General features: G+C 43.7%; 1 protein-coding gene across 1 annotated transcript in view; it reads left to right on the forward strand.

The window, feature by feature from the left end:
- The window catches only part of ATP13A4 (ATPase 13A4), a 46,761-nt gene extending 39,456 nt beyond the window's left edge, over positions 1-7,305 (forward strand). Inside the window, exons 30-31 of the mRNA XM_048314950.1 lie at positions 1,581-1,661; positions 2,156-7,305. Coding sequence (XP_048170907.1) covers positions 1,581-1,661; positions 2,156-2,377 — 303 coding nt within the window. The 3' untranslated portion in view covers positions 2,378-7,305. The remainder of the gene's footprint in view (positions 1-1,580; positions 1,662-2,155) is intronic.
- The last annotated feature ends 3,847 nt before the right edge of the window (positions 7,306-11,152 follow it).

Consider the following 11,152-nt stretch of genomic DNA (forward strand, 5'->3'; position numbering starts at 1 on the left):
TTCCCAAAGCAGAATTTGGGTTTAGAACAGTTGTAGAGAGAGACTAGTGGGGCTGTCTTGGCAAGAGAGGGTCTATCTTGGTCCTTGATCAGTAAATACCAATAAGGCTTGACTTATGTAATCTGGCAGAATGCAAGCTGGGAGTTACCTTGTGCCAATCCATCCCAAGGGAAAGATGAGGGAAGGATAAGATCTACATCAGCTGAAGGATGGGGTTGTCAGTGGGCCTGACAATTAGTGTGTTGAGGCTGTGACACTCTCACAGTCTTGCTGTAGGAGTCACAGGAACAAAACAACAAAAGCACCATACAAAGCTATTTTTTCTGTACATTTGCAGAGCAATGAAATGCAGTGGCTTTGAGTCACAAGTGCTGAACACGATGCAGCTTCCAGTCCTGTATGTTTGTATGCCAGTTAGCAAGTCGGTTTAGAAATGGAATTAATGAAACATGGAAAGAGAAACAGAGTCAAAGGGTCCGGGTCTCGACTGTAAATGCCCGCCTAAATTTGCCTCACTGTGTAACTATTTGCAGAGCCCGGCTCGGCGGGCAGACCCCGTTAGAGAACCTGCCACGAGATGGCACTTTAAAGCAAGTCATCGTCCTGTTGTGGACCCTAGTGGCCCAGGACATTTTTCAGCACGGCAGCTGCAAGGGGATAAAATGCTTTTGGGGAGAACTGCAAAACTCCCAGCCCAAGCAGTCTGGAGGGAATACACTGGAATTGCTGAGAAGAGAAAAGGAGGTAGTAGCAATAAAAACCTCTGCAATAGCCTAGCCCTGGAGAAACTGCTGATCCAAATTTTGGATCTGAGCTGCATCTCCAAAAGCAGTTGAGCTACAGCCAGAAAACCAGTCCCATCTATGGGAAACTGGAACTGGGTTTGGAGCTGAAATACGAAGTTTGAATATTTTTTAATATTAGAAAGTAAAAAGGCAGTTAGAATTCCTCTTGCAGCACTAAAGAATGGCATTCTCTCTTTTCTCTACTTCATCATAGATTTAAAAGCATCTTTATCAGTAATTCCTCAAGACAAGTAGCAATATTAGCTCATCAGTAGGGTAAGCCAGTTTGGGAGTCTGGCTTTTCATGACACAAAGCTGCTGAAGGGTCTGGAGCAAAAGTCATATAAGGAGTGGCTGAGGGAACTGTGTTTGTTTAGTCTGGGGAAAAGGAGGTTCAGGGGAGACCTTAATTCTTTCTACAATTACCTGATGGGAGCTGTAGCAAGGTGGGTGTCACTTTTTTTCTCCCATGTAACAAGTGATAGAGAGGAAATGGCCTCAGGTTGTGCCAAGGGAAGTTTAGACTGAAGAGTAGGAAAAATTTCTTAACTGAAAGGGTTACAGATGGGAACAGACTGCTCAGGGAGGTGGTTGAGCCATCATCCCTGGAAGTATTTAGAAGTGTAGTTGTGGCACTTAGGGACATGGTGGACTTGGCAGTGCCAGGCTTATGGTTGGGCTCAATGGTCTTTAGGGTTTTTTTCAACCTAAATGATTCTGTGTTCTATTACACAACTACCCACCAGTGTTTACTGTGGACATGTTGCTGAATAGCTTCTCCTGCTTTTTTCCCAGCTTGTGTGCACCCCTACCACGTGGCGAATCTCCATGGTGATAATGCTTGCAGTCACATTTGCTGTGTCCTTCCTTGTTGAGGTGAGTGTGCTTCATTGGATGTGCTAGTCAGCACTAACTGGAGAGGCAAAATGGTCAAGTCTTGCTCTTTCTCCCTCCTCCTCAGCCCAGTTTGTGAATGTCTAGTAAAACAGAAATAATTGCTGCTACCTCACCCTTTTTTTAAAGCCCTCCATCTGAATGATCAGGGAATGCAAGGCTTGGCCACCTTTTCTTTCCTCTGATGAGGGGGATCTATCAGGCCCTGCCCCAGACTAGAAAAATATGGGCAGTCTGTAGTGCTTTCTACCCAGATCCTGAGGACTCTCAGGAGGAGCTGGTCACAGTTCTCTGGTGGAGAACTCTGGTGGAGCTGATATGAAATGTGGTCAATGAAAGGCTGTTAAAGGGATGTGGATGAGCAGGGCAGGTGGGAGACCTGGGTCTCCACTATTTGTCCCATGTGTGTACTCTGGATGAAGAGTAAACTGCTGTCCAGGTCCTCTTAAAGCTTCTTTTTGCTTTTACCTTTACAGGAAGCTATCATTGAGAACAGACCCCTGTGGCTGCTTCTGAAAAAGACCTTCCGGTACCACTCAAAGAGCCACTACAAGAGGCTGCAGCACATGTTAGAGCAGGACTCAGCCTGGCCACCTTTGAACGAAACCTTCTTCTCAGCTTCTGTGGCAGTAACAGTAGAGGGAAATATAGGAGGCCATAGCAATCCAACATTTGACAGCAGTGAGGACTCACTCTGAAGGAAACTGCAGTGGACCCATGTCCAGGACAGTTGCATTTGACCTTAAAAGGACTCAGTGACTTAAAAAGAAGAAGGACTCACTCATTACTGTTCTCCCATTCTAGGAGTAACCAGCTTTTGCTTACACCTAAATTAACCGGAAGCGCAAAAGCTGCTGCAGTAACATAAAGCCATGATGGTGTTTCTCTGTCCCCTTGCTCATGCACACGTCTGCCAGCTGTAAATCAAACACCTTGCTGAATATTGTTCAAGTATTTGTGGTTGAAACAAATATCCCTGCATCCCTCTGTTGAACTGCATTATGTAATCCCTAAGGGTGGGGGATCCTCCGCATGAAAAGCAGCTAACTGCAATAGCAGCACTCCTCTGGGCAGATCCCCTTTGAGAAAATGAGTAGAACTTATTCCTGATAGAGGCTGCTGAGCATAGGCATTCCTGGGATTCCTCATGGGGTTTCAGGTACTGCTACTTGGTATCTTGCATTTTTGGAGGTTTTAACCCTTCTGGCAATACTTGGCTTCCAGAGCTGGAAGGAGCTGCAAACAGCCAAAGCTTTCTAGAAGTGTCCACTCCCAGCACCATTGTGCTCTTCCCATGACTGGAACAAAAAGAGCTCTCTTGCTAGCTCACTGCTACCAGGAAACCTGTTTGCCCTCTTAGTTTTTGGCAAGTGATACTTGCATTTTATGGGAAAAAAATTTTTTGACCTGCAAAGCAGGATGATTTCATTATTTAACAGTTTTTTGGTGGGAGTATTTTTTCAGGATATCCATTTAAAAAATGTAGAATGGAACATGCATTAATTGCAAATTGTGATCTCATCCTGTGGGTCTTCAAGGACCCACTGTCCCTTGTGGTGTGAGTTTGCTTTACTAGGACAGCTGCTGCACAGCTGGGCTGCCTCCTGACATCAGCTTTACCAGTGCCAAAAGAAGCAAACATTGAAGGGGTTATTACCCTCAAGGACCTAAGGCCTGAAAGAAAAGATGTGGAGCCAAATAAGTCTCAAAATAATTTATTTTAAATTCTGTGGCATGCTCTTAAGTTGAACCATCTGAGGTTTTGTCTCTGGTTTCTCCATAGTTGCAGATGCAATCCATCCATCAGCTCATATCCCTCATCTGTTAACCTTTGATGGTGACTTTTACTCACTTTGCTGTGCTGTGTTTGCCATACATAAATGCAACAACACTGCACATTCCCGCAAGTGTTACCTGCTTAGAAAAATGCAGCTTCTGCCTGCACATATTCTCTTAGCCCACTGATGTTAATCTGCCTTTCTCCTCATTACATTTTGCAATCTTCATCCCCAGCTGGGTAAAACAACAAGACAGTCAACCAGAAGGGCTTTGGACCAAGAGGAACACTTCCTTCTGTGGATGAAGTGTGCAGGGGAGCTGTGCCTTCTGAGCTGACTGCACAGTTTGTTTTCCACAGTTGGAGCTTACCCCTGCTTTTACTGGGTGGGGTTGAGAAGCACTTTATTATTGGAAGCTGTATTTTCCCACTGTTGTGTGCTAAAGCACTCTTGTGCTGCTACAGAAAGCCAGGAATTGGCCAAGTTTGGAATAATGAGAAAGACTTCCTTTGATTTTTTAGACTTAAAAAGTAGCTTGGGAAACAAAGAGCAAATCAGAAGAAATTATTAATTGTTTTGAGTCAACATATCTGCACCAGAGTAGAGTCTGAAAATAATCTAGCTTGAATCTAAAAATAACTAAGAAAATAAATAAATAATAGCTAAGAAGAAAAAAAAAAACCGAACAAACTCAACCAAACAATACTTCAACTTGAACAAAACATTTATTTGACTCAAAGCAATTTTTTTATCTGTTTTTGACAAGTTTGGCATAAGCAAATGGAGTAAGTACCTTCCTACTTAAGTAGTTTACCTAATAGTAAATGCCTGTCACAAAGCCACACAACTTGCCACAAACTAGAAATGTTTCATATTAATCCCTAAAAGTGTTTCCAAAGTTTTCGTGGGTTCTCAGTTCACAGCAAAATCCACTGGAAGGGGAAGGCTAGATGATCTCTGCATTCCTTACAGCTTGAGGCACCAAAGAGCAGGTTAATGGAGTTATTCCTGAGAGCCTGTCTTTCAGATACAGTAACATTTTTATTGAGGTCAAAATTCACTGTCCTATTTATGAACTCCCTCACAAAACTAATATGTTGCTAAATGCGATACAGTGACAGCTGCAGTAGCATTGCCAACCGGGCATGTGATTTATATTTAGATACCCCTGACACTATGAAAGTATCAAGTCTTGGCAAACCTGTGGTAATTGTTGGGTTGACAGGATAAAAAACTGCTTGCCTGATGCTGAAATACAGCCTTACATGCAAGAGAACAGAGTTCAGATGCTAGGTAATGTTTAACCCCTGCCACTCTAAGCACTCTAATCCCCTCTGCCACTTTTACCTCTGCTCCTTTTCAGAGGTTGGTAAGTCAGGGTAGCCCTTTGTGGGACACTTATGAAGTTTTCACCTGGGTGCTTTGGGATGGAGGGACTGATACTTCATAGACATGATCCTGGGGGGAAAGCTGGTGAACCTCTTTTTTGGCTATTAGCCCACATTCCTGGCAGAAGGTTGCAGGGAAGAAGAGGAAGCTAAGGAGACGCTGCATACTTGTAACAGCTAAATATTTCCCTTATGATGACTGTGTCCCTTCTTGGAGAGTCAAAGACTGATATCCTCCTCCTCTGCTGTTGGCCCTTATTCCTGGCAGAACTTTTCCTGTGGACAGGGATATCTTGCCTCCTGACTGAGCAGCGGCAAAGACCTGGAGTGCTCGTGCTTTGTGCAGCTGCTAGGATCTCAGCCAAATCCTAACTACCCTTTCATGGAGGCTCTTGATAATGATCTTGAGTGGAATTTTTCGGTACAGCTAAGGCATACTCGTTCCTCTTCAACAGCCTTGGTTTAGCCTTTAACAGCCAAGGCACCAGAGAAATGCTGCTGCTGCTGCTGGGCTTGCTTGTGGCCTCAACAGTAAAGCACAAGTGTGTTTTAGAACAGAGGGAAATATCTGCAAAATTGCTAATTTCAATTGCTTTATTTGCCACATAACTTCCTTTTCTCCTATGACATAGACACAAGATGTTTTTTTTTCCTGCATAGATAGGGACACACTGCAGGACTGATCTTCCTCTACAGAGGACAAAACAAATGCATCTTGTGGATAAGAGGGGAAGTGATTATGGATGGTTGTTTGCTAAGCTTGCATATGGAAATGCCAGGCATGTGTTTCTGCACACAGGATATTGTCGTATCTTCTGTGTTCACTTTACTGGGCTATGGATGCTACAAGAGTGTCCTTAAAAGGAGAGAGACCTCTGAATGCTGGGACTCTAAATTAATGTGTGCCTGAACTTTTAGTGGAGTATGTTTGAAACCCTACAAAATACATGAAAAGTCCCAGGGCTCCTGAAATTGGTTAGATTTGATGTTACCAACCTTTCAATGCCCTCTGGAGAGGGGTTTTGAAGAGAACTCCAGTGTGGCAGTCTGAAAAGTTTATTTAATTTGAACTTTGCACTTCCATCCAAGGCTGAAACTTCATGTTTGAAATATTAATGGTCATGCCTGGAGGCAGACTGGTCCTCATAAGCTTGTGGTATTTCAGTCCAGATACAGCTTCACTGTCCAAAGGCTGGCACCCTGATTTAGTGTCTGTCTCTTTGTCCTAGTGAATGTCGAAGAATGTATTAAATTTTCAACGAGGGACCAAATTTGTCAGATGAATAATTCATTTCAGTTCCAGTCTTTACGCAGAAAGCACTTTCACTGGCTATTTCAGTTCCACTAGCTCTACAGAATAGTCTGCCACTACTTCAGAGAAGCCAAGGGGTGGGTAAATCTCAAAAAAGCTTAATCCTTTGCTGTTAGTTAGGTATCACAATAACCAGTATTATGCTCTCAGATATCTGTGGGGCTTGTAGCCTGTTTGAACATAACATACAAAAGTGAGTGATGACTGTTGTTATAAGTCTGACACAATGTAGAGTAGCAAAAAGTATGGAAGTACAAGGAAATCAAACCATCATTTCAGCAGTAGTCTAAGGTAATTACTGCTGGCCTCACAGACCATTACTTTCTCTTTACAATTTTCCTTTCTCCAAATAGTTATCATATTCACAGTGACTTTCTTAAATCGCAAAATATTAAAGACTTCTATGCTAATTTATTCTTCCCTCCCTCCCCCCCTCCCCCCCACTCCCACACACATTTGGGTATTGTCTCCTGAGCAATTACATAACATCAGAAGTGTTATAGTCACCTCTGCTAGATGGCTGTGCTGGGAAATCACATGACTTACAGTCCCTCAAGTCTGACTTTCCGTTCCCAGCGTAGTTGCTGCCAAAGACGAATTGGTTATTAACAGTTTCTAGTTACAGACAGGTGTAAGCTGATAAGCTCTTCCCCGGCAGCCAGGAGGAATGTGTCCTGGGGTGCCTCAGGCATGGCATTGTCAGCCAATCGAGGGAGGGATTGTCCCCTCTGCTCTGCACTGGGGCGGCCTCACCTCGAGTGCTGGGGGCAGCTTTGGGCACCACAATGTAAGAAAGACATGAAACTATTAGAGAGCATCCAAAGGAGGGCAATGAATGGTGAAGGACCTTGAGGAGAAGCTGAATGAGGAGCAGCTGAGGGCACTGGGTCTGTTCAGCCTGGAGGAGACTGAGGAGACTCAGTGCAGTTACAGCTTCCTCCTGAGGGGAAGAGAAGGGGCAGACACTGATCCCTTCTCTCTGGTGACCAGTGACAGGGCCCCAGGAAATGGCCTGAAATTGTGTCAGGCTAGCTTTAAGCTGGATATTAGAAAAAGGTTCTTCCCCCAGATGGTGGTTGGGCACTGGAACAGCCTCCCCAGGGAAGTGGTCACAGCACAAAACCTGGCAGAGCTCAAGAAGAGTTTGGGCAATACTCTCAGGCACATGGTGTGACTCTTGGGGATGGTGGTGTGCAGGGTCAGGAGTTGGACTCAGTGATCCTTGTGGTCCCTTCCAACTCAGCATATTGTGTTTCTGTGAAGCTCAGATATGGAGGCTAATAATGCCCTAAAACAGCCATGGAAGCCTTCGAATAGCAAACAAACCCTTTAAATGGGTGTTTAAGACTCCTGGATGTTGTAATGAGATGTTCTCACCTCCTCCCACACTCAGTCTCTCCTGACTTGTGTTATGTCCATCCCCTGACTTGTGTTCCATTCACATTTGCAGACTTTAAACCACTTCTATGTGTTCTAAGTCTTTACCCTCATGCTGTTGCTGAGCAACGTTGAATATTCAGTGACCATCATAATCCTGTCAATCATTTCTGTTGGCTTAACAGTATGCCCTGAGACAGGTGGATCTGCTGCACAGCCTGCCAGCTCCCCATCCTGCAGTCTGCTAGCAATTCCCTCTATCATACACACAAGTAGCTATTGATATGTTCTTTCTGGTTATAGTTTAATTCCTGTGAATTTTGCAAAATGATGGACAGCAGATAGCATTGATACAGCATTGATACAGATACAGATGCATTGATAGATTTTTTAGATTTTTAGTAATCTGCTATTACTGCAGATGCAACTCCCAACTGGGGGTCTTGAAATTTCAAGAGTTTAAGAAGACCTGATACCTGCGGCTTGTAAGACTCACTCTCAGTGCAGTGATTTTGCTTCCTATGGTAATTTCCTGAGGACTGACTCCTCTTAAGGTTGGCTAAATAACAGGTCTTGACAGCAAAAAGAAACATGGTCCCCATGCAGCCAGATGAAATTTCCTGGTGCTTCCAGTTGACGTTGCTGAATGCTCTTGCTGAGAATTTGGAAAACATTCTCTTGATTTCTGACCCCACTTCAAAAATACCCAGCAAAGGTAAAAATCACATGGAGAAAGGATATAACAGAGAAAAAAAAAGGTGAAACTATGTGAATGGAAATACAGATGGGAAGGAGTGATAGGAGTCTGGCAGGGAACAGTTAGTCTCTCAGGTCTGGAGATTAGATGTGCTGCTCCCCTCTATTCTCAAAATTTAAAAGCAAAATTGAACTGGGGATTCCTGACTCCTGATAAATGTCTTATTAATCTTAAGGAAGACATAAGGGTTAGAGGTTCAACACTGAGAATTGCAGTTCCCTCAGATGGCATGATGTGATTAGAGGTGGTGGAGGGGGTGAAGGGATGGCAGCTCTGCACTGACCTGTTTGTCATGATCACATGCTGCTTTCAGACCCAGGCACAGCCGCAAGTTCATTGCTAAAATCATTGTTCCTGCACTGAGTTACTGGGCAAGACTCAGCCTTTTGAAAAGTTCCTTGAGAAAGTGAAGTGCTATCTGTGGAGTGCTGCCCAGGAGCACTTTTATTGCTGCCTCTCACTGATCTTGGCAAAGTCCATGTGAAGAGCTGGGGCTTTTGCCAGCACAGGTGTGTTGGCTGCACATCACATTTTTGTATCTCCAATATCTGTAGGATGAGTAGCACTCCCACGCTGAACAAGTGCTCAGAGATGCCAGTGTACCTTTGTACTTAAAGTATTCCATCATTTTGCAATTGCAACTTTTAAATCAAGATAAGGCATTCTCTCTAATGGCCTTGCAATGACAATTAACTTCATCATTATCTCAGGAGATTTAATTGTGTGAATTAGATTGCAATAACTGGCAAAGCACAGATATTTAACTAAATTAGAATTTCTGTGTTTCTTCTTGCAATGGCAGTTTTGTAATGATAGTCTTTACAACTTGGTGGTTCTGTTGATGTCCTGTAATTGTTGAGCACAAATAAACCTTCTACTAAAGGACTGCAGATAGCAATGCTACAGTTAAGGGGCATGACTCTGGCGTGAAGCAGGAATTGCTCCTTGAAGGCCAAGGGAGATATAGGGGCATGAATTGGAATCAAACAGAAAATTAGATCCATGTTCCCACCACATCTTGTTCTAGGTTAACTTGACAAACTCACATCCTAACTTTTAATGAGTGATATGAAACCTCCCGGGATAACCTCGTGTCCAGTTTCTGTGCTGTTAGCATGGCCCCTGAATTGTAACCTCCTGTTTCATGTTGAGTACTGGTGTTTCAACTCTGCAGTTGCTTTCCCATCCACAGCAGCCTCCCAGGCTGCACCACCTACCTGAGGAGCATAAAAAAGTTCAGGTCACCATCTTTCCTCACCAGCCTGTATAATGAACTAACATGTTGAAATGTATCTGGAATTGCACAGCAAAGAAGGAATTGGGCAGAGGGAGGCGAGGTGGGCAGGGCAGCAAGAAATGTGGACACAGCCTGTATGATGCAGTAATGATGCATCTGTATCTGCAGCATCTGTCATGATACAGATGAATCCAGTAATTTGTGTCAAGAGTCAAGAACAGCTTGGAAATTTAATTTCACAAACAAGCAACTAGATAACAATTCTGGACTTCCAAGACCTGCTTCCTGGCTCTGCTATAGGCTGCTTACACAATCTTGTCAAGCAGCGTGAGAGTGGTTTTTATGGAGTCTAGACACATGGCTCCCATCAAGGTATGTGCTTTATCTCCCAGCCTCAATTCCTCATCCATAAAATAGGGGTTATAGCTATTTTTGCCTCCCAAAGACATTGAGATGAGCAATAGTTAGGGTGATGGGAGATGTAAAGGCCTTGGGTAGGTTTTCCTGGTCAGGGTGTTTTATGCACACTAGGCAAATGAAGCTGAAGATGTTCACTTGGAGAGAGAGGTTTAAAGGGCTGATCTTTAGGCTGTTGTTTTTCAGCCAGTATTATTTCTAAGAAGCACTGGTTTAAAATAATATAGTGTAGAAGACTACTGATACTGTGTGTGTCTTGAGACTTAATTTACCTGCCCAAAACTTGTGCACAAGAAAGTTCATTTTTGTATTGTTCTACGGGAATCTTGTTACTTAGTCCCTGAAGACACATTTCTTTTAGGTGGAAAAAAGTTCTGTCTCCCCTGTGATGCTGTCCTGATTGATGGAAGCTGCATTGTGAATGAAAGGATGTTCTCAGGTGCAGCACTGGAGATAGAAATGCTAAGGTTCTTTGGAAGGAAGATGTCTCTGTCTGTTTTGACAGGAAATTATTTACTATTTATTAGTGTAGCTTGCAGCAGGAGGAAGAAAAATTGTGGCTTGAATAATTCACAGTTGTCTTAAGCTTTTGGACACTGCCATTGTGTAATATTCATTTCTTATACACATTAAAAACAAGTAGCATTAATGTACTGTTAGGAGTAGAAAGTGAAAACACTCAAATACATTGAATATGTATTTTTTTAGTTTTTGAATTCTGATGTTGCAGCAGTTCAGCTCAAGCACACAAAGCAGAAAGGCCAGTGTTAGCCCTAAATATCAAGACACTGCAAGACATAAACTTGATTCAGGGACAAAATGTGACCCAAGCTCCTCATACATCATATTCAGTAAAACCTATCATAGCATGGGCGGGAGGTGGCATGAGAAGGAAAGGCGCTGCTCTTCTCCCTGCCATGTTCTGGCCTGGAGGGGTTCAGGATCTCTACAGGTCACTATCTTGTCATTTTTTCTCCTTCTTTGTCACCCTTCTTCTCGAGAGAGATACCCAGGTGTGTTTGGGGAGGCAGAGTGCAATGGGTGTCCCTGCTTCCTGCGCAGCTCCTTCCCTCTGAGGAAGGCACCTCCCACCGCAGTGCCCAGGTGTAGCCACAAAGGTCGCTGCTAATTCAAGGCAAACAGAACTCAGCAGCAGCCTGAGTGCTTTTAATTACCCTGAGGGCGTTAGGAGAATATGCACAGGGCT

This window comes from Corvus hawaiiensis, chromosome 10 (assembly GCF_020740725.1).
Source record: "Corvus hawaiiensis isolate bCorHaw1 chromosome 10, bCorHaw1.pri.cur, whole genome shotgun sequence".
Classification (NCBI taxonomy): Eukaryota; Metazoa; Chordata; class Aves; order Passeriformes; family Corvidae; genus Corvus; species Corvus hawaiiensis.